Source organism: Portunus trituberculatus, chromosome 18, assembly GCF_017591435.1.
Source record: "Portunus trituberculatus isolate SZX2019 chromosome 18, ASM1759143v1, whole genome shotgun sequence".
NCBI classification, from domain to species: domain Eukaryota; kingdom Metazoa; phylum Arthropoda; class Malacostraca; order Decapoda; family Portunidae; genus Portunus; species Portunus trituberculatus.
The window spans coordinates 9,955,107-9,978,627 of NC_059272.1; the positions used below are offsets into that span (position 1 = coordinate 9,955,107).

The 23,521-nt window shown below is 40.4% G+C and overlaps 1 protein-coding gene across 16 annotated transcripts in view; it reads right to left on the reverse strand.

The window, feature by feature from the left end:
- Positions 1-4,421: 4,421 nt before the first annotated feature.
- The window catches only part of LOC123505321 (zinc finger protein 646-like), a 34,717-nt gene continuing 15,617 nt past the window's right edge, over positions 4,422-23,521 (reverse strand). For 5 of the 16 annotated variants that reach the window (XM_045256491.1, XM_045256492.1, XM_045256498.1 and 2 more), the window contains 8 exons: positions 22,162-22,236; positions 14,943-15,104; positions 12,696-12,770; positions 10,866-10,955; positions 8,662-8,736; positions 8,369-8,530; positions 6,593-6,667; positions 4,422-5,201 (listed from right to left, as the gene is read on the reverse strand). In XM_045256491.1, the coding sequence (XP_045112426.1) occupies positions 4,446-5,201; positions 6,593-6,667; positions 8,369-8,530; positions 8,662-8,736; positions 10,866-10,955; positions 12,696-12,770; positions 14,943-15,104; positions 22,162-22,236 (1,470 nt within the window). In that variant the 3' untranslated portion in view covers positions 4,422-4,445. Of the gene's footprint in view, positions 5,202-6,086; positions 6,249-6,592; positions 6,668-8,368; positions 8,531-8,661; positions 8,737-10,865; positions 10,956-12,695; positions 12,771-14,942; positions 15,105-22,161; positions 22,237-23,521 lie in introns of all 16 variants that reach the window. The other 11 variants (XM_045256503.1, XM_045256496.1, XM_045256505.1 and 8 more) reach the window with 10 other exon arrangements.

The following is a 23,521-nucleotide window of genomic DNA, read 5'->3' on the forward strand; positions in this document are numbered from 1 at the left end:
TAAGTATAGAATGAATGCTACGTATGCTTCAAATCCTTAGTAACAGATTAGGATTCCTTAAAATGTTCGACACAAAAGCGATCTTCTTCGATTAGTAAAAAAAAATAAAAATAAAAATAAAGAAAAAAGAACATGCGTAGAAAGAGAAGCCTTTTGAGAATTCGGATCAGCAACGGAAGAATGAAAAAAAAGAAAGTAAAAGAAAAAAGGAAAATTTCTTTATAAACATCGAAAGGGAAGTTGTGAGAGGTGTGAGCGAGGAAGTATTAATGGAAAAGTTGTTAATATTCGCAAAAAAATATGGCCCCGCTGAAAGGCGCCAGACTCCGACTTGGGAAAACTTCAACAAAGACTTATGAGTGTCAATATTAAGTGAGGAGAGGAGATGGTGGAGGGGGGGATGGTTGTAGTGGCGAAAAGAGAGAGAGAGAGAGAGAGAGAGAGAGAGAGAGAGAGAGAGAGAGAGAGAGAGAGAGAGAGAGAGAGAGAGAGTAATTTTATCTTATCTAGGTTGATTTGATAAACCTGCGCGCGACACACACACACACACACACACACACACACACATACACAGCGGGAAATTCATACCAGCAATTGTTTACCGCATCATACTAACCAGGAATCAAGCTGGTTTAATCAGTGATATTTGTTTGATAACGTTGCACCTTTCACACACAACATCCATTATCAGGTATACCAATTAACGTAGTACATTCACATTTCTTTACAACAGTTTGTTATTTCATTATATAGCATTACTTTTGAAGGCCACAGAGATGATTGGTTTTGTTCTTATAAGTATTATTTTTTCTTCTCTTACTAACGAGACAGACTCCTCGGCATACTCTCGCTTGAATCACATAAAAACTCTTGAAAGCCCCAGCAGTTTCCATTAGAGCCTGTTAATCATAGGAGACAGAACGACGAAATATTCTAGGAATACGTCCTATCATCATTCTCTACTATTCAGAGCACAGCCACCAAGTCAAAACTCCTTTTAACATTTACAACTTGTCTTTTAAAACTTTAGCAAATATCAAAAGTCATAATTAGCGTTAAAAACATAACTGCCGGCGGAAGAAGTGATGAAGCAGGACAAACTTTGATAACTTTTTAGAATTTTTAAACTAAAAATGTAGGGCCGTAATTGAATAAGCATGTTCCATACTGCCATTAGGAGTAAGGAGATTAATACCCATGATTGGTCGCTGGCATAAATGGAACACTCGTGACTGTCCACAGTTTAATGGAGATAAAAAACGAGTCACACAAATTCTTAACACTAATATACATTGAACTGAATAACGAATGTAAGAACACTGTGCACCTCTTATTCGTAATAAATTATAATATAAACGCTTATTTCTATTTCCATATGACAATTACTATCACTTTATTTAGGAACTGCCATGTGTACACGTGTAGGTTTGATACCGTCTTGCACCTTCCCTTATATATATACTCGTATATATATATATATATATATATATATATATATATATATATATATATATATATATATATATATATATATATATATATATATATAATATCCAATTATCTGAAAAAATCCCTTAGGGTTCGTCGTTGCTTGGCTGGCTACCCTCAAATCATATTTACTTTTAGCTTTCCTCGTTAAGATCAGTTAAGAGGTTAACGAGGAAAGCTAAAAGTGAATATGAGTTGAGGGTAGCCAGCCAAGCAAAGACGAACCCTAAGGGATTTTTTCAGTTATATAAGACGAAAAGCAGAGAAGAAATAGGTCCCATAAGGGCAACAAATGGTGAAATGGCTAGTTCTGCGGAAGGGATTAGTAGAATTATGAACGAATATTTTTAACTGTCTTCACCCAAGACAACACACAGGAAATCCCAGATAGGGAAGAGGTATTTAGGGAAGAGGATATAGTGAAAAGCTGACAAATATCCTTATAACTGGGGATAGATAAACTAAAGAAATTCAAGTCACCGGGACCTGATGAAGTATATCCAAGGGTTCTAAAGGAATGCAAAGACGTCGTAAGCGAGCCTTTAGCGGCACTTTTGAGGATGTCACTGGAGTCAGGTGAGGTACCGATAATGTGGAGAGAAGCTAATGTGGTTCCCATATTTAAGAAGGGAGATAAAACCCTGACGTCTAATTACAGGCCTGTCAGCTTAACTTCAGTTGTGGGCAAGCTAATGGAATCAATAATAGCGGAAAACATTAGGGAACACCTAGACAAACACGGCTTAATAAATCACACACAATATGGAATTACGAAGGGGAAGTCGTGTCTTACCAACTTGTTGAGCTTTTATAGTAAGGTTTATGAGGCGGCAGATAAAGGTGATAGTTATGACATTCTATACTTAGATTTCAGTAAAGCCTTTTGACAAAGTACCTCACCAGAGGCTCTTAAAAAAGGTTAAAGCACACGGTATAGAGGGTAGAATATTAGGCTGGATTAAAGCGTGGTTAGACGACAGGCGACAAAGGGTAGTAATTAATGGTTCGAATTCCGAGTGGGGGAAGTAGTTAGTGGGGTGCAGCAGGGCTCAGTTTTAGGGCCATTATTATTTCTAATATATATCAACGACTTGGATAGTGGAATTAATAGTGATATCAGTAAATTTGCGGACGACACAAAGATAGGTAGATTAATTAGGTCCGATTCGGATGCCAAGGCTTTGCAGGCTGACTTGGATAGGATGAAAGAATGGACAGATAGATGGCTAATGCAGTTCAATATTAACAAGTGCAGGGTGCTGAGCGTGGGTAGAGATAATCCAAGCAATAGGTACACAATAGATAACGTGGCACTAGGAAGTTCCAAGTGTGAAAGATTTAGGAGTCATAGTTAGCTCTGATCTCGGTACAAGGACGCAATGTATTGAGGCCAGAAATAAGGCGAATAAAGTGTTAGGTTTCATTTTTAGAAGTGTTAAAAGCAGGAGTCCCGAAGTAATACTAAAATTATACTTGGCGCTGGTCAGGCCACATCTTGACTATGCGGTACAATTCTGGTCCCCACATTACAGGAAGGACATAGCTCTATTGAAGTCAGTGCAAAGGAAGATGACTAAAAGGATACAGAGAATGAGGGATATACCCTATGAAGAGAGACTGAAAAAAACTTAGTTTGCATTCCTTAGAAAGACATAGGTTAAGAGGAGACTTGATAAAAGTATTTAAGTGGTATAACAAAGGGGACATGAATGTAGTTCTTAGGATCAGTAGCGGGGACAGAACCAGAAATAATGGGTTTAAGCTTGAAAAATTCAGGTTTAGGAAAGAAATGAGAAGAAACTGGTTTTCAAATAGAGTGGTTGATGAGTGGAACAGTCTCAGTGGGCATGTAGTCAGGGTTGAGTTAATAGGGAGCTTTAAAAGAAGATTAGATAAATTCATGGATGGGGAAGATAGATGGAATTAGGTAGATTAAGCACACTGGGACTGCCTCATATAGGCCTGGTGGCCTCTTGCAGCTTCCCTCCTTTCTTGTGTTCTTATGTTCTTAATTATCAATATTACACACTTAACATCTTAAAAGTAGGAGCTAATTGTGAAACTTTTCACAAATTTAACTTTAATTTACTGCTATGATGTTCGGCTTCCTCGTTTACGACATACGCACACACACACACTCTCTCTCTCTCTCTCTCTCTCTCTCTCAATATATCGAACCCAACACTACCTGACCTTGCAAAACACTTTCTGAACATTCTAACAGAAACACTATGTGCCCATCCAAAATTTTGTGATATTGATAAATAAACAGAAATGTACATAATCTCATGCATTAAACCCTAGTCCTGTCCATTTCCACGTATGTAAATATAGAAACCACAATAACGATGGATATATGACTTCTTTCGCAATGTTAAACTGATGAGACTGGCCAAGTGCAAAAACAGTCTTTCACATGTATTGTACCATATTACATCTTGTGAATAAAAGTTAAGAATCAGAATCTCTCTCTCTCTTACCTTTAAGTGCATGTTTTTTTTTATTACTGTCACCACATGATGTATATTCCATGCATACACTGCAGTGTAATTACACGTTATTAATTTTTTGTCTATCAGTTTCTAATAACTACTTTTGAACTTCCAATGAAAGGCGTTTGATTTGTTTGTATATAGAGAGACACTTTCCTGTTCCGGTTCTCTCCCCGTGTTTCTGCACTCGTCCTGTGTACTTTTGCGCCGTGGACTTTCCTGTTTTCTTCTCTTTCGTCCCTTCTCTTATTTTCCGTTTCTTCATTTCTTCGTTCCTGTTTCGTATTTTCGTTTCTTCGTCTTCTTTTCTCTTGTTTCCTGTCTTTTAACTTTCATATTTTATTGTTTTGATTTTTCTTGATTTTGTCTTTTCTTTTGTTTTTTGTTCACTGTATTTTCACTGAAATAGGTTATATTTCTTCGTATCTTCCCTTGTTTTTCCACTTTGTGTATATAAACAAACAGTTACTTTCTTTCTGGTATCTCAAGATAGAATTTCTTAAAGCCAATTTCTTCCCAGATAGGTGTTGTGGCTTTGTTCCTCTTCATCTCGTCCATTAGCAAGAGGTACAAATCGTGCAGTTCGGTGCGCTCCCTCAGCTTCTCCAGTACCTTGCACAAGCTCAGTACAAACGACGTTCCCTCATTAGGCAGTCGGTAAGCTGCAATGCCATCTCTGCTGGCATAGATCGTCACGAGGTCTTGAGGAATTCTCACATGTCCGTCGGTCTCCAGACATTCCTCATTGTCTCCCCGGCAATAGTTTGTCATGAAGATCTTTGGTTTCTTAGCTAGCTCTGGACATAGATCGTTGGTAAACTCGTCCTTGATTTTATCAATGTTTAAAGGGACACCATCAGCGGACATAAACTCATTGCCCTGATTCCCATGACTCAAGAAGAAAAAAAATATAGCTTGAGGAGGTTTTTGCTTGCAGCTTTTTCTAATATTTTCCAGTTCCATAAAGGTGTCATTCGCAGTGAGATTTTCATGAACGAACACTTGGTAGCCCAATCTATTGAAGGTAATTTTTAAGTTGGTAGAGTCCATCTTTGCTCCTTTCCTGTCTTCCAGCCTCTGTCGAGTGTTGTAGTGAAAGAATATATAGTTGAATATTTCAACTCGCCCGGGCGGAAGTTGTGTATTGGTGTGATATTCAAGTTCATTTTTTTTTTCTTGTCTTTTAATGCGCAATCTGGCCATGACCTCAGCATCAGTCACCTGAGAAAAAAAGTAAAAATGCATGAAAAAAAACTTAATTATTTGTCATTTTTATATTTTCATTCTGTTGATTGATATATAAGTAACATGTGTGGGGTGGATTCTCTCACACAGTTTTAATAGATAAAGTGGAATTAAAAGCTTTTCGTCTCATCAGCTCCCCTCTTTTGACTGACTGTCTTAAGCCTCTTTCTCACCGACGAAATTTTGCATCTCTTGCTATCTTTTGTCACTATTTTTATTCTAATAGCTCTACTTTTTTTATGCTATGGCCTATATTGCCTGTAGGCATACTTGAAGAATATATGTGGGAAGCGTTGTTCAGCTTCCGCCCACTAGTGACGCAGGCAATTTCATTTATAGTGATACCCATATTAGGGGCCATATTACCATCCAAGCGCATCTTTGGTGTAGCCATGTAGAACCTGGGTATCATGGTGACATGTAGGTAACTTTAAACTACTCGACAGATGACAAAAATTCAAAGCGGTATGTGGTGGGATTCCAACCTACGCATGGTCGTCTGCCCGATCCCACACTCACCCCCTTATCCGTTACGCCACCGCCTCCCTGATCTTATTAACTGCATGCCTTCCCCTCTCCTGCGGCCTCGCTGCACAAGGCTTTCTTCTTCCTCTCACTCTATTTCTGTCCAACTCTCTAATACAAGAGTTAACCAGTCATTCATATTTTTATCTGGTAAACTCTGGAGCTCCCTGCCTCAATGTGAAAGTAAACGAATCACAGAGCACTGAATGATTTGATGAGGGAAGGATGACTGGCGGTGACTCAGTGAAAGGTAAGGGAGAGAGAGAGAGAGAGCGAAGCTAAATTCCTTCCAAACACATGAGTTGTACTGGGAGAGGCAGAGATGGCAGGGATTACCTAGGTGGAATGTTTATTGGTGGTAAGGTGCCTCTTGATGCTGCTCTTGTTGGCATACTCCTTTTCGCACACATTGCACATGTAACGCCCCTCAGCCAGCAGTTCCACGTGGCCTGCCTGAACAGCGCCATCAAAGCTCTTATGGTAGGACTCATCCAAATCCTGAAGAGTAATGTTTGATGTTCTTTTTATTTATCTATTTTTTTTTATTTATACCATGTGGGCTTTTCACGCGAATTTACGGGCTAAAGGGGATACTTTTTAGGGTACCTCCTTTCTCAAAGCCCACCCGCTAGGAAACCGTTGCCCTGAGTGAGGAAGCCCAACCTGCACTCAGACCGTGGACAGGATTCGAACCCGTGCGCTTGGAGACCCCTCGGATCCCAAAGCACGCATGGTTCCACTATGATACTCAGACACACATACACACAAACACACGTTTATAACTCATGCAGATGGACAAGTTTGCTTGATTATGAGGCGTAATGAACTCAGCCGCGTGTTACCTGGGGTGCCGAGTTGTGTCGAATCTCGGGTTTGGTGGCTTGAGTGGCTGTCTGTGTAGATGATATCTCTGACAGCTGTAAAAGACATAAATGTATATACATAAAGCATTAATACATATATCAGACACTGGATAACGTCATTTTTTTTTCAAACTACCAATTGCCTCTTTTCTCAATACGTTTATTGAATAAGGTAAACTACTACTACTACTACTACTACTACTACTACTACTACTACTACTAGTAGTACTTCTACGAATATTACTACTACTACTTACTACTATTGCTACTACTACTTTTACATTTATTGTTATTCTATTTCTAGGTATTGCATATTTGGTGTATGAGACTATAGCAGACAGTCCCTTTCTTTGCAAATTATATGAACGGTCGTCTTTCGAAAACAAAAACCTGGCATTATGTAGGCACTTGATTCCTCTTAAGTCTTTCACTTTGCCTTCGCTGCTCGTCATGCTGTGGTTGCGTTAGTCACCGCTATTCTTTTTAAGTAAGAAGGGAAAACTGGTCAAGGGCAACAAAAATGTTAGAACAAAATGGACCACTGTGATGCCAGTTCTCGAACCAGGTCGAGTGCTAGGGAAAAGAATGGGATAAATGTCCTGAAACCTCCCTCTTAAATGAGTTTAAGTCATACGTAGATGAAAACACAGAAACAGGTAGGGAGTCCCAGAGTTTGTTTGATAAAGAAATTAATGATTGAGAGTACTGGTTAAATCTTGCTGTAGAGATGGACAGAAAATGGATGAGAGAAAGAAGAATGTCTTGTGCAGCGAGGTCGCGGGAAAAGGGGAAGCATGCACTAAGCAAGATCAGAAGAGCAGTTGGCATGAAAATAGCGGTAGGAGATAACAAGAGATGCAACATTGCGGCAATGAGAAAGAGGCTGAAGAGAGTCAGTTAGAGGTGGAACTTTAATTTTCACCACTAATGCCATCAATCACTTCAAAATAATGATAATAATGGAGGCACAACAAGTGAGGCATTCCTGCCAAAACAATAGTAAGAGATGACCATTTGAACTATGAGGCGGAAAGTTCAAATGCATAATGGCTTTTTATGAGTTAGTTTGATATCCTTCAATCTTCCTTGGAACTTTCATGAAGATTTTGAAAGAAATAAGTGGTCCAATAATGTGACTTTAAAGTTATCTATTTACGTTCTTATTTGTCATTTTTATATTTTCATGTGTGGGGTGGATTCTCTCACACAGTTTTAATAGATTAAGTGGAATCAAAAGCTTTTCGTCTCATCAGCTCCCCTCTTTTGACTGACTGTCTTTAGCCTCTTTCTCACTGACGAAATTTTGCATCTCTTGCTATCTTTTGTCACTATTTTTATTCTAATAGCTCTACTTTTTTTTATGCTATGGCCTATAGCGCCTGTAGGCATACTTGAAGAATATATGTGGGAAGCGTTGTTCAGCTTCCGCCCACTAGTGGCGCATGCAATTTTATTTATAGTGGTATCCATATTAGGGGCCATATTACCATCCAAACGCATCTTTGGTGTAGCCACGTAGAACCTGGGTATCATGGTGACACGTAGGTAACTTTAAACCTCTCGACAGATGACAAAAATTCAAAGCGGTATGTGGTGGGATTCCAACCTACGCATGGTCGTCTGCTCGATCCCACACTCACTACCTAATGGAGAGAGAGAGAGAGAGAGAGAGAGAGAGAGAGAGAGAGAGAGCGAAGCTAAATTCCTTCCAAACACATGAGTTGTCCTGGGAGAGGCAGAGATGGCAGGGATTACCTTGGTGGAATGTTTATTGGTGGTAAGGTGCCTCTTGATGCTGCTCTTGTTGGCATACTCCTTTTCGCACACATTGCACATGTAACGCCCCTCAGCCAGCAGTTCCACGTGGCCCGCCTGAACAGCGCCATCAAAGCTCTTTAGGTAGGACTCATCCAAATCCTGAAGAGTAGTGTTTGATGTTGTCAAGTTGTGATACTCAGACACACATACACACACACACACGTTTATAACTCATAAAGATGGACAAATCTGCTTGATTATGAGGCGTAATGAACTCAGCCGCGTGTTACCTGGGGTGCCGAGTCGTGTCGAATCTCGGGTTTGGTGGCTTGAGTGGCTGTCTGTGTAGACAATATCTCTGACAGCTGTAAAAGACATAAATGTATATACATAAAGCATTAATACACATATCAGACACTAGATAACGTCATTTTTTTTTCAAACTACCAATTGCCTTTTTTCTCAATACGTTGTTTGAATAAGGTAAACTACTACTACTACTACTACTACTACTACTACTACTACTACTACTACTACTACTACTACTAGTACTACTACTACTACTACTAGTAGCAGTACTTCTACGACTATTACTACTACTACTTACTACTATTGCTACTACTACTTTTACATTTATTGTTATTCTATTTCTAGGTATTGCATATTTGGTGTATGAGACTATAGCAGACAGTCCCTTTCTTTGCAAATTATATGAACGGTCGTCTTTCGAAAACAAAAACCTGGCATTATGCAGGCACTCGATTCCTCTTAAGTCTTTCACTTTGCCTTCGCTGCTCGTCATGCTGTGGTTGCGTTAGTCACCGCTATTCTTTTTAAGTAAGAAGGGAAAACTGATCAAGGGCAACAGAAATGTTAAAACAAAATGGACCACTGTGATGCCAGTTCTCGAACCAGGTCGAGTGATAGGGAAAAGAATGGGATAAATGTCCTGAAACCTCCCTCTTAAATGAGTTTAAGTCATACGTAGATAAAAACACAGAAACAGGTAGGGAGTCCCAGAGTTTGTTTGATAAAGAAATTAATGATTGAGAGTACTGGTTAAATCTTGCTGTAGAGATGGACAGAAAATGGATGAGAGAAAGAAGAATGTTTTGTGCAGCGAGGTCGCGGGAAAAGGGGAAGCATGCACTAAGCAAGATCAGAAGAGCAGTTGGCATGAAAATAGCGGTAGGAGATAACAAGAGATGCAACATTGCGGCAATGAGAAAGAGGGTGAAGAGAGTCAGTTAGAGGTGGAACTTTAATTTTCACCACTAATGCCATCAATCACTTCAAAATAATGATAATAATGGAGGCACAACAAGTGAGGCATTCCTGCCAAAACAATAGTAAGAGATGACCATTTGAACTATGAGGCGGAAAGTTCAAATGCATAATGGCTTTTTATGAGTTAGTTTGATATCCTTCAATCTTCCTTGGAACTTTCATGAAGATTTTGAAAGAAATAAGTGGTCCAATAATGTGACTTTAAAGTTATCTATTTACGTTCTTATTTGTCATTTTTATATTTTCATGTGTGGGGTGGATTCTCTCACACAGTTTTAATAGATAAAGTGGAATCAAAAGCTTTTCGTCTCATCAGCTCCCCTCTTTTGACTGACTGTCTTAAGTCTCTTTCTCACCGCCGAATTTTTGCATCTCTTGCTATCTTTTGTCACTATTTTTATTCTAATAGCTCTACTTTTTTCTTTATGCTATGGCCTATAGCGCCTGTAGGCATACTTGAAGAATATATGTGGGAAGCGTTGTTCAGCTTCCGCCCACTAGTGGCGCAGGCAATTTTATTTATAGTGGTACCCATATTAGGGGCCATATTACCATCCAAGCGCATCTTTGGTGTAGCCACGTAGAACCTGGGTATCATTGTGACATGTAGGTAACTTTAAACTACTCGACAGATGACAGAAATTCAAAGCGGTATGTGGTGGGATTCCAACCTACGCATGGTCGTCTGCCCGATCCCACACTCACCACCTTATCCGTTACGCCACCGCCTCCCTGATCTTATTAACTGTATGCCTTCCCCTCTCCTGCGGCCTCGCTGCACAAGGCTTTCTTCTTCTTCTCACTCTATTTCTGTCTAACTCTCTAATACAAGAGTTAACCAGTCATTCATATTTCTATCTGGTAAACTCTGGAGCTCCCTGCCTCAATGTGAAAGTAAACAAATCACAGAGCACTGAATGATTTGATGAGGGAAGGATGACTGGTGGTGACTCAGTGAAAGCTAAGGGAGAGAGAGAGAGAGAGAGAGAGAGAGAGAGAGAGAGAGAGAGAGAGAGAGAGAGAGAGAGAGAGAGAGAGAGAGAGAGAGAGAGAGAGAGAGAGAGAGAGAGAGCGAAGCTAAATTCCTTCCAAACACATGAGTTGTACTGGGAGAGGCAGAGATGGCAGGGATTATTTTGGTGGAATGTTTATTGGTGGTAAGGTGACTCTTGATGCTGCTCTTGTTGGCATACTCCTTTTCACACACATTGCACATGTAGCGCCCCTCAGCCAGCAGTTCCACGTGGCCTGCCTGAACAGCGCCATCAAAGCTCTTTAGGTAGGACTCATCCAAATCCTGAAGAGTAGTGTTTGATGTTGTCAAGTTGTGATACTCACACACACACACACACACACACACACACACACACACACACACACACAGTAACAGGCAGTAGACATCAGTAGGAGTAATTGGGCCTCGATACGGGATAGCAATGCACTTTTCCTGGTTGGTACTTCCGGGAAAATTGCATTATCGCCGTTTTGAGGACCATTCAGTTTCCGTGATCTACTTTCGTACATAATGACCTTGACTTAGTAATTTTTGTACCTGGAAGTCAGTAACCGAATCATAATTCAAGGTCATTGGGCCTCCAGGCTCGGTTACTGACTTCCAGGTACAAAAATGACTAAGTCAAGGTCATTATGCCCGGTTACGAAAAATGACAGTCATGTACGAAAGTAGATCACGGAAACTGAATGGGCCTCAAAACGGCGATAATGCACTTTTCCCGGAAGTACCAACCAGAAAAAGTGCATTGTTATCCCGTATCGAGGCCCAATTACTCCTACTGACATCTTCCGAAACGATAATTTACTCCCAGCGATGTCTAATAGCACTAGTTCAGGGGGTGCTGTGAACTCTCTATTAAGCTAGTTGTGATCTTGCTGAACGTTTCCCTTTGTGTCTCGGATCTCCAAGGGACTGACAATTAAGTGCTTTTTTTTTCCCTGCCTTTGTCTTGCATAAAACACGTACATCGCTTATAATCATGTTGAATTGAAAAAAAAATTCTCACCTGGCCTGCCTGAACAGCTCCATCCAAGCTCTTAAGGTGGGACTCGTCCAAATCCTGAAGGGTAATGCGCCTCCATATTAGGTGTTGCCAAGTAATGATACACACACACACACACGCACACACGTGTGGTTAGAGCGCTGGCTTCACAAGCCAGAGGACCGGGGTTCGATTTCCCGGCCAGGTGGAGATATTTGGGTGTGTCTCCTTTCACGTGTAGACCCTCTTCACCTAGCAGTGAGTAGGTACGGGATGTAAATCGAGGAGTTGTGACCTTGTTGTCCCGGTGTGTGGTGTGTGCCTGGTCTCAGGCCTGTCCGAAGATCGGAAATAATGAGCTCTGAGCTCGTTCCGTAGGGTAACGTCTGGCTGTCTCGTCAGAGACTGCAGCAGATCAAACAGTGAAACACACACACACACACGCAAAAGTGTAGCCTCTGTTCACCTAGTAGTGAGTAGGTACGGGATGTAAATCGAGGAGTTGTGACCTTGTTGTCCCGGTGTGTGGTGTGTGCCTGGTCTCAGGCCTATCCAAAGATCGGAAATAATGAGCTCGGAGCTCGTTCCGTAGGATAACGTCTGGCTGTCTCGTCAGAGACTGCAGCAGATCAAACAGTGAAACACCGCGTAGTGTAGTGGTTAGCACGCTCGACTCACAATCGAGAGGGCCGGGTTCGAATCCCGGTAAGCGGCGAGGCAAATGGGCAAGTCTCTTAATGTGTGGCCCCTGTTCACCTAGTAGTAAATAGGTACGGGATGTAACTCGAGGGGTTGTGGCCTCGCTTTCCCGGTGTGTGGAGTGTGTTATGTGGTCTCAGTCCTATCCGAAGATCGGTCTATGAGCTCTGAGCTCGCTCCGTAATGGGGAAGACTGGCTGGGTGACCAGCAGACGTCCGAGGAGGTAAATCACACACACACACACACACACATACACAGTAATGAGAAGTCTCGTTTGTAACTCATGTAGATGGACAAGTCTGCTTGATTATGAGGCGTAATGAACTCAGTCGCGTTTTACCTGGGGTGCCGAGTCGTGTCGAATCTCGGGTTTGGTGGCTTGAGTGGCTGTCTGTGTAGATAATATCTCTGACAGCTGTAAAAGACATAAATGTATATACATAAAGCATTAATACATATATCCAGACACTAGATAACGTCATATTTTTCAAAGTACCAATTGCCTTTTACTCAATACGTTCTTTGAATAAGGTAAGCTACCACTACTACTACTACTACTACTACTACTACTACTACTACTACTACTATACTACTATTACTATTAGAAGTACGTCTGCTCCACCTACTACTACTTCTACTACTATTACTACTACTACTACTACTACTTACTATACTGTTACTACTACTACTGCTACTACTTTTACATTTATTGCTATTCTGTTACTAGGTACTGCATAGTTGGTGTATAAGACCATAGCAGACTGTCCTTTTCTTTACAAATTATATGAACAGTCGTCTTTAGAAAACAAAAGCCTGGCATTATGTAGGCACCCGACTCGTCTTAAGCCTTTCACTTTGCCTTCGCTGCTTGTCATGCTTCGGTTGCGTTAGGCACCGCCATTCTTTTTTATGTAAAAAGAGAAAACTGATTAAGGGCAATAAAAATGTTTAAACATAATGGCCCACTGAGATGCCAGTTCTCGAATCAGGTCGAGAGTGTTAGGCAAAAGAATGGGATAAATGTCTTGAAACGTCCATCTTAAATGAGTTTAGGTCATAAGATGAAAACACAGAAACAGGTAGGGAGTTCCAGAGTTTATGAGAGAGAGAGATGAATGATTGAGAGTACTGGTTAACTCTTGCTCCAGAGAGGTGGACAGAATGGAGTTAAGAAAAAGTAGAATGCCATGCACGTCTTCATATCATGCAGTTAGCATGATCAGAAGAGCATTTGGCATGAAAATAGCGGTAGGAGATAACAAGAGATGCAATATTTCGGCGATGAGAAAGAGGCTCAAGACAGTCACTTAGAGGTGGAACATTTATTTTCCCCACTAATGCCATTAATCACTTCAAAATAATAACAATAATGGAGGCACAACAAGTGCCAGAACAAAGCTCAAATGCATAATGGCTTCAATTGTCCATAAAACTTTCATGAATAGTTTGAAAGAAATAAGTGGTCCAATAATGTGACTTTAAGTTATCTATTTACGTACTTATTTATGTAATTTTCATATTCTCATTCTGTTGAATGATATATAAGTAACATGTGTGAGGTGGATTCTCTCACACAGTTTTATTAGATAAAGTGGAATCAAAAGCTTTTCGTCTTATCAACTGTCGTCCCCTGACTTTTTTTTTCTCTCACCACCGCAATGTTACATCTCTTGCTATCATCTATACCGCTATATTCATGCTACTGGATACTTCATATTTCATGTCTTCTCTTCAACTGCTAACTCTGTACAAGAGCTTTACCTGAGGTTGTATGGAGAACTCTTCGCAATTTTTTGGGGGTTCCACTTACACAGTTTTATTAGATCTATAGGGTGGAATCAAAAGCTTTTCGTCCCATCAGCTTCCCCTCTTTTGACTGACTGTCTTAAGCCTCTTTCTCACCGCTGAAATGCTGCATCTCTTGCTATCTTTTATCGCTGTTTTCATTCCAAATAGCTCTACTTTTTTATGTTATGGCTTATAACGCCTGTAGGCATACTTGAAGAATATATGTGGAAAGCGTTGTTCAGCTTCCGCCCATTAGTGGCGCAGGCAATTTTATTTATAGTGGTACCCATATTACCGTCCATTTGCATCTTTGGTGTAGCCACGTAGAACCTGGGTATCGTGGTGACATGTAGGTATCTTTAAACCACTTGACAGATGACAAAAATTCAAAGCGGTATGTGGTGGGATTGCAACCCACGCATGGACGTCTGCCCGATCCCACGCTCACCACCTTATCCGTTACCCCACCGCCTCCCTAATCTTATTAACTGCATGCCTTCCCCTCTCCTGCGGCCTCGCTGCACAAGGCTTTCTTCTTCCTCCCCCTCTATTTCTGTCCAACTTTCTAATGCAAGAATTAACCAGTACTGTCAATCATTCATATTTTTATCTGGTAAACTCTGGAGCTCCCTGTCTCAATGTGAAAGTAAACAAGTCACTGTGCACTGAATGATTTGATGAGGGAAGGATGACTGGCGGTGACTCAGTGAAAGCTAAGGGAGAGAGAGAGAGAGAGCGAAGCTAAATTCCTTCCAAACACATGAGTTGTCCTGGGAGAGGCAGAGATGGCAGGGATTACCTTGGTGGAATGTTTATTGGTGGTAAGGTGACTCTTGATGCTGCTCTTGTTGGCATACTCCTTTTCGCACACATTGCACATGTAGCGCCCCTCAGCCAGCAGTTCCACGTGGCCCGCCTGAACAGCGCCATCAAAGATCTTATGGTAGGACTCATCCAAATCCTGAAGAGTAATGTGCCCCTATAATAGATGTTCTCAACACACACACACACACACACACACACACACACACACACACACACACACACACACACACACAGAAGAGGAAAAAAAGGCATTTTTTGGAGAATTCTAGGAGACAGGATAAGGAAATGGTATATAAACGAGAAGGAAGAAAAAAAAGTGGAACAAGTTTAACTAAAAATGATAAAGGCAAAAGACTAAAAATGATGTATACGAACATAGACGGGGTTTTATCAAGTAAACTAGAATTAAGAGATTACATAAAGAAAGAAAATCCAGATATTGTATGCCTGGCTGAAACAAAACTAAATAAGGCAATCAAAATAGACTTGGATAATAGGTATAATGTATGGAGAAGAGACAGAGTGGGTAAAGGAGGAGGAGGAGTCATGATTATGTTAAGGAAGGAGATAGTGATAAACCAAGTGGAATGTGGGGAAGGAAAAGCAGAAGTATTGTATGTTAAGATGCATATTAATAAAAAAGAGTTAACAATCATTGTAACATATGTGCCACCAAAACAAATTCATGGACCAATCAAGAATATAAAGACATGATAGATGACACAATAAGGAGTCTAACGAGAATTGTTAAAGAAAGGAAAAAAAGTGATATTAGTAGGAGATTTCAACTGTAAAGAAGTGGACTGGGAAAATTATGAAAGTGGTATGGGGGAAGAAGCCTGGGGAGAAAGATTCTTGAACCTAATGATAGACAATATGATGGACCAGAGAGTAAAGGAATGCACAAGATTCAGAGGAAACGACGAGCCGGCGAGATTGGACCTAGTTTTTACAAGGGGTATACAAATGAATGATGATATAAGATATAAGTGCCCATTGGGAAAGAGTGACCATGTAATATTAGAAATAGATATAGAAGAGGGAAAGGAAGATAGAGACGATTCATACAAAGGTGACCGACTAAATTACAGAAAGGCTGATATTGAGAATCTCAAGAACTATTTTAAAAACGTAAACTGGGAGGAGATGGAAAACTCAGAGACGATGCAAGAGAAATATAACTTATTTTTGGAAATATACAAAACAGGAGTCAGGGAATATGTCCCGAAATATAGACCTAAAGAAGAAGGAAAGAAAGATTGGTTTAATGCAAGGTGTGCTAGGGCAAAGGAGAAAAGAGATGGAGCATGGAAAAGGTGGAGGAGAAATAGAAATCCAGCAAAAAAGGAAAACTTCAAGGCAGCAAGAAGTGGATATGTTAAGGTGAGGAAGAAAGAGGAAAAGAACTTCGAAAAGGACATTGAAGGGAAGGCAATGGGACCAGATGAAGTCTCAGGCAGAATACTGTAAGAATGTAGGGAAGAACTAGCAAGTCCTATATACATCATAAAATGCTCAATAGAAAATGGAACAGTACCAGTAGAATGGAAAAGAGCTGAGGTGGTTCCCATATATAAGAGCGGAAGGAAGGAAGAACCTTTAAATTACAGACCGGTATCACTAACTAGTGTAATATGCAAGATGTGTGAAAGAATAAAAAGAAACAATGGATCGAGTTCCTTGAAGACAACAAATTAATATCAAATAGCTAATTTGGCTTTAGAAAAAGACGGTCGTGTGTAACTAATTTATTGAATTTCTATTCTAGAATAGTTGATAGAGTACAAGAGAGAGAGGGATGGGTTGACTATTTATTTGGATTTAAAAAAGGCGTTAGACAAAGGCTTAAAAGGAAGCACATTGATATGGATAGAAAATTATTTGAGAGGGAGAGAAATAAGGACGGTAGTTAAAGATATGAAGTCCAAGTGGAGAGCAGTAGAAAGCGGAGTGCCACAGGGGTCAGTATTGGCACCAATACTTTTCCTCATTTATATTAACGACATGCCAGAAGGAGTGAACAGCTACATAAATCTGTTTGCAGATGATACGAAACTGTGCAGAGTTATACAGCAAAAAGAGGATTGTGAAATACTGCAAGAAGACCTAAATAAGATCTGGGAATGGAGTAAAAGTGGAAATGGAATTCAATGTGAACAAAAGCCATGTCATGGAAATGGGAAAGAGTGAAAGACGACCTGTGGGAATCTATAAGATGGGAGATGGAGTAGAACTGGAGAAAGTTAAAAGGAAAAGGACTTAGGAGTGACGATGGAAGAAAACAATCAACCAGTAAGCCATATTGATAGAATTTTTAGAGAAACATATAATTTGCTAAGGAATATTGGAGTAGCATTTCACTACATGGACAAAGAAATGATGAAGAAATTGATAAGTACTATAATAAGACCCAGATTGGAATATGCAGGAGTAGTGTGGACTCCTCATAAAAAGAAACACATAAGGAAATTGGAGAGACTACAAAAAATGGCTACAAGAATGGTTCCAGAATTTGAAGGGATGAAATATGAGGAGAGACTAAAGGCTATGGATCTACCAACCCTGGAACAGAGAAAGGAGAGACGAGACCTGATACAAGTTTATAAATTGATCAACGGAATGGACCAAGTGGATAATGAGAAACTGATCCTGAGAGAAGAATATGACATCCGAAGCACAAGATCGCATAGTAAAAAGCTGAGAAAAGGAAGATGTCTGAGAGATGTTAAAAAATATAGTTTCCCGCAAAGATGTATTGAGACGTGGAACAGTTTAAATGAAGAAGAAGTGTTTGCAACGAGTGTGCATACTTTTAAAGTAAGATTGGATAAGTGTAGATATGGAGACGGGGCCACACGAGCATAAAGCCCGGACCCTGTAAAACTACAACTAGGTAAATACACACACACACACACACACACACACACACACACACACACACACACACACACACACACACACACCGCGTAGTGTAGTGGTTAGCATGCTCGACTCACAATCGAGAGGCCCTGGTTCGAGTCCCGGTATGTGGCGAGGCAAATGGGCAAGCCTCTTAAAGTGTGGCCCCTGTTCACCTAGCAGTAAATAGGTGTGGGATGTAACTTGAGGGGATGTGGCCTTGCTTTCCCGGTGTGTGTTGTGTGTTGATGTGGTCTCAGTCCTACCCGAAGATCGGTCTATGAGCTCTGAGCTCGCTCAGTAATGGGGAAGACTGGCTGGGTGACCAGTAGGCGAACGAGGTGAATTACACTCAAACAGGTAGTAGACATCTACCGAAACGATAATTTACTCCCAGCGATGTCTAATAGCACTAGTTCAGGGGTGCTGTGAACTCTCCATTAAGCCAGTTGTGATCTTGCTGAACGTTTCCCTTTATGTCTCATAACTCAAGGGGGCAGTCACAGCCTACCCTCTAAAGACAACTCTCCTTCTTCGCACAAAACTTACGTACCATTCACACACACTTTACTTAAAATGAAAAAAAAAAAAAAAAAAAAAAAAAAAAAATGGCGACTTCAAATCCATCATCGGAGTCCCCTTTTCGGGATGGGACCAAAAATGTCCCCCGGTCGGAGTGTTCTCTCGGTGGCGACCCAAAATGTCTTGCCATCTCCCTCAATTTTTTCATTGACTTCTATAACATTCGCGGTCATTGATCTAATTTTCAATCTGCAGAACACCACCTCTCCTCTACTAAACCTCACCTTCTTTCTCTCACCGAAACACAGCTGTCTGAGGCAACTGACAGTAGCCCCTTCTCTGTTCCCTCTTACTTTCTCTATCTTTATTTTTGCTCCAAAGCTGGATGTTGCGTCTATGTGCGCAACAACTTAATTTGCTCTCGAATCTTCCAAGTTTTTCACCTTAGACTCAATACTCACTTTCTAACTAAATTTATCTGTGCTGTATATCTCTCCCCTAACTCCTCCTTTGGCTATTTAACTTAAAATTCTGTCCCTCTATCCTCTCCCGGAGATCTCCATTCTTAGAGATTTCAATGTTCACAACCAGCTTTGGCGTTTCGCTCCCTTCACTGGTGAAATAGCCTTCAACTTTGCTATCCTCCATGACCTAGAGCAACTGTTACAAGACTCTACTCATATTTCTGACCATCTTGGAGATACGATCAACATTCTTGATTTATTCCTAACCTCTAATCCTTCTGCTTATGCTGTTACCCTAGATTCTCCGATTAAAATATCAGTTCTTTACCTTGTCGTATTTCTCCGATTCTTCCTCAGGATTCCGCAAAGCGGAGTTGCCTTTGGCGTTTTGCCTCTGCCAGTTTGGAGAACCTGAGGAGGTACGAGTAGTATTATGCTGATGTTCCCTGGAATAATTAATGTTTCCGTGTCAGAGACCCAACTCTGTGTGCTGAACGCATTATAGACGTGATAGCGTTTGGTATGGAGGCTTACATTCCTCATTCTTTTTCTCAATCTAAACCTTCTAAACTTTGGTTTAGCATTTCCTGTTCTCCTGCTATACATGATAGAGAGGAGCCCACAAAAAGTGATTGAGCCTTCCATCTCCTAAATCTCATATACTTTTTATTTCTTACCGTATCATGCCAAGTCTGTTCCTCAACTTGCTAAACACTCCTTTATAAATAGAAAATGTTAAAATCTTTCAAATTCCAATTATCCTCGTGACTTCTGGCATCTGGCCAAAAATATCTCCATTAACTTTACTTCTTCATTTTTTTCCTCCTTTATTTCATCCTGATGGTACCACTGCCATCTCTTCTGTTTCTAAAGCAGAACTCTTCTTTCAAACCTTTGCTAAAAACTTCACCTTGGATTATTCTGGGCTTGTCCCTCCCTCTCCTCCTCCCTTTGACTATTTCATGTCTAGAATTAAAATTTTTCGTAATGATGTTTTCCATTCCCTTGCTGAACTAAACCCTCGGAAGGCCTATGATTCTGATGGGGTCCCTCCCATTGTTCTCAAAAAACTGTGCTTCCGTGCTTGCACCTTGCCTGGCCAAAATCTTTCAACTATGTCTATCGACTTCTACCTGTCCTTCTTGCTGGAAGTTTGTCTGCATGCAATCTGTTCCAAAAAAAGGTTACCGTTCTTATCCTTCAAACTACCGTCCTATAAGCTTTAATTTCTTGCTTGTCAAAATTTTTTGAATCTATCCTCAATATGAAGATTCTCAAACATCTCTCATTTCATAATCTTCTATCCGATCACCAGTATGGCTTCCGTCATGGCCGCCCTACTCTGGTGATCTTCTGGCTTTCCTTAATGAGTCTTGGTCATCCCCTTTTAGGGATTTCGGTGAAACATTTTCTGTCGCGTTAGACATATCAAAAGCTTTTAATAGAGTCTGGGACAAAGCTTTGATTTCAAGACTGTCCTACGGTTTCTCTCCTTTTCTCTAGAACTTCATCTCAAGTTTCCTTTCCGACCGTTCTATTGCAGCTATGGTAGACGGCTACTGTTCTTCTCCTAAATCTGTTAACAGTAGTGTTCCTCAGGGTACTGTCCTGCCACCCACTCTTATTCTGTTATTCATTAATGATCGTCTTATCCAAACACTACTTGAACACTACTTATTAGTGTTCAATGCCTCAAAAAAACAATTCCTCCATCTATCAAATTGACACAACCTTCCAGACAACTATCCCTTCTTATTCAATGACACTCAGCCGTCCCCATCTTCTACAGTCTACACTGAATATCCTCGATCTGTGTTTTACTCATAATCTTAACTAGAAACTTCACATCTCATCTCTTGCTAAAACAGCTTCTATGAAGTTAGGCATTCTGCGGCGTCTCCGCCAGTTTTTCTCGCCCCTCCAACTGCTAACGCTGTATAAGGGCCTTATCCGTCCTTGTTTGCAATACTCTTTGCATGTTTGAGGTGTTCCACTCACAAAGTTTTATTAGATAGGGTGGAAACAAAAGCTTTTCATCTCATCAACTCCCCTCCTCTGACTGGCTGTCTTCAGCCTCTTTCTTACAGCCGAAAGGTTGCATCTCTTTCTATCTTTTATCGCTATTTTCATGCTAACTGCTCTACTGATCTTGCTAACTACATAAGTCCCCTCCTCCTGCGGCCTCGTTGCACAAGGCTTTCTTTTTCCTCTCATCCCTATTCTGTCCAACTTTCTTATGCAAGAGTTAATTAACCAGTACTCTCAGTTTTTCATACCTTTCTTTGGTTAACTCTGGAACTGCTTCTGTATTTCTATCTTCCTACGACTTGACTTCTTTTAAGAAGGAGGTTCCAAGACATTTGTCCCCGACTTTTGGCTAAATCAATATCAATCTTTAAGGGAACAGGAATTCAGGTGATTTTTTTTTTTTTTTTTTTTAATCTTGTGCTACCCTTGGCTGGTTTTCCCTCTTGCATAAACACACACACACACACACACACACACACACACACACACACACACACACACACACACACACACCGCGTAGTGTAGTGATTAGCACACTCGGTTCACAACCGGGAGGCCCGGGGTTCGAGTCCCGGAGCGTCGCGGAAAAAAGCTAATGGGCGAGTCTCTTAATCTCTATTCACCGAGCAGTAAACAGATAAGGGATGTAACTCGAGGCGTTGTGGCCTTGCTATCCCGGTGTGTGGTGTGTGATGTGGTCTCAGTCCTACCCGAAAATCGGTCAGTATGAGCTATGAGCTCTTCCTGTAGGGCAGTGTTTCCCAACCTTTTCGCAGCGATTACCCAAAAATACAATTTCACAATCATCCATTACCCCAATGAACAAATACTCGTAATATAGGAAAAAAAGTAACTCTATTTCATACTTCAAAAACAGACAAAATAGAAACTATGCAACACAATAATGCAAATCTATAATACGAAAAGAAGTAATTTTAGTTCATACATAGAAAGCAGAAAAAATTAATAGAAATCTTCATTGAAATTATATGAAAATGTAAACTGATTGCCTCATCCCATGCCAAACATCCATTACCCCCAAAATATGGGGTCATTACCCCACTGGGGTAATCTATCCCTAGGTTGGGAACCACTGCTGTAGGGGAAAGGCTGACTGGGTGACCAGCAGATGATCGTGATGAACACACACACACACACACACACACACACACACACACACACACACACATATACACACAGTAATGAGAAGTCTCGTTTATAACTCATGCAGATAGACAAGTCTGCTTAAGTATGAGGCGTAATGAACTACGCGCGTGTTACCTGGGGTGCCGAGTCGTGACGAGTCTCGGGTTTGGTGGCTTGAGTGGCTGTCTGTGTAGATAACACCTCTGGCAACTGTAAAAGAGAGAATTTTAGATACATAAAGCTCTATTACATATAATCAATAGAAAACACATTTCTTCCTTAAATTTACAGTGTATGCATTATTTCTAAGGACCAATTGCTATTTTCTTATTACCTTTTTTGAAGAAGCTAAGCTACTAATAATATTTCTACTACTACTACTACTACAACAACAACTACTACTACTACTACTACTACTACTACTACTACTACTACTCCTACTACTACTATTATTACTGCTAGTACTATTACTACTATTACTAATTCTGTATTTATTGCTATTCTATCAGTAGTTCCTGCATAATTGGTGTATAAGACTATAGCACACAGTCCCTTTCTTTGCAAATTATATGAACGGTCGTCTTTCGAAAACAAAAACCTGGCATTATGTAGGCACTCGCTTCGTCTTAAGTCTTTCACTTTGCCTTCGCTGCTCGTCATGCTGTGGTTGCGTTAGTCACCGCTATTCTTTTTAAGTAAGAAGGGAAAACTGATCAAGGGCAACAGATATGTTAAAACAAAATGGCCCAATGTGATGCCAGTTCTCAAACCGGGTCGAGAGTGCTAGGGAAAAGAATGGGATAAATGTCCTGAAACCTCCCTCTTAAATGAGTTTAAGTCATACGTAGATAAAAACACAGAAACAGGTAGGGAGTCCCAGAGTTTGTTTGATAAAGAAATTAATGATTGAGAGTACTGGTTAAATCTTGCTGTAGAGATGGACAGAAAATGGATGAGAGAAAGAAGAATGTCTTGTGCAGCGAGGTCGCGGGAGAAGGGGAAGCATGCACTAAGCAAGATCAGAAGAGCAGTTGGCATGAAAATAGCGGTAGGAGATAACAAGAGATGCAACATTGCGGCAATGAGAAAGAGGCTGAAGAGAGTCAGTTAGAGGTGGAACTTTAATTTTCACCACTAATGCCATCAATCACTTCAAAATAATGATAATAATGGAGGCACAACAAGTGAGGCATTCCTGCCAAAACAATAGTAAGAGATGACCATTTGAACTATGAGGCGGAAAGTTCAAATGCATAATGGCTTTTTATGAGTTAGTTTGATATCCTTCAATCTTCCTTGGAACTTTCATGAAGATTTTGAAAGAAATAAGTGGTCCAATAATGTGACTTTAAAGTTATCTATTTACGTTCTTATTTGTCATTTTTATATTTTCATTCTGTTGAATGATATATAAGTAACATGTGTGGGGTGGATTCTCTCACACAGTTTTAATAGATTAAGTGGAATCAAAAGCTTTTCGTCTCATCAGCTCCCT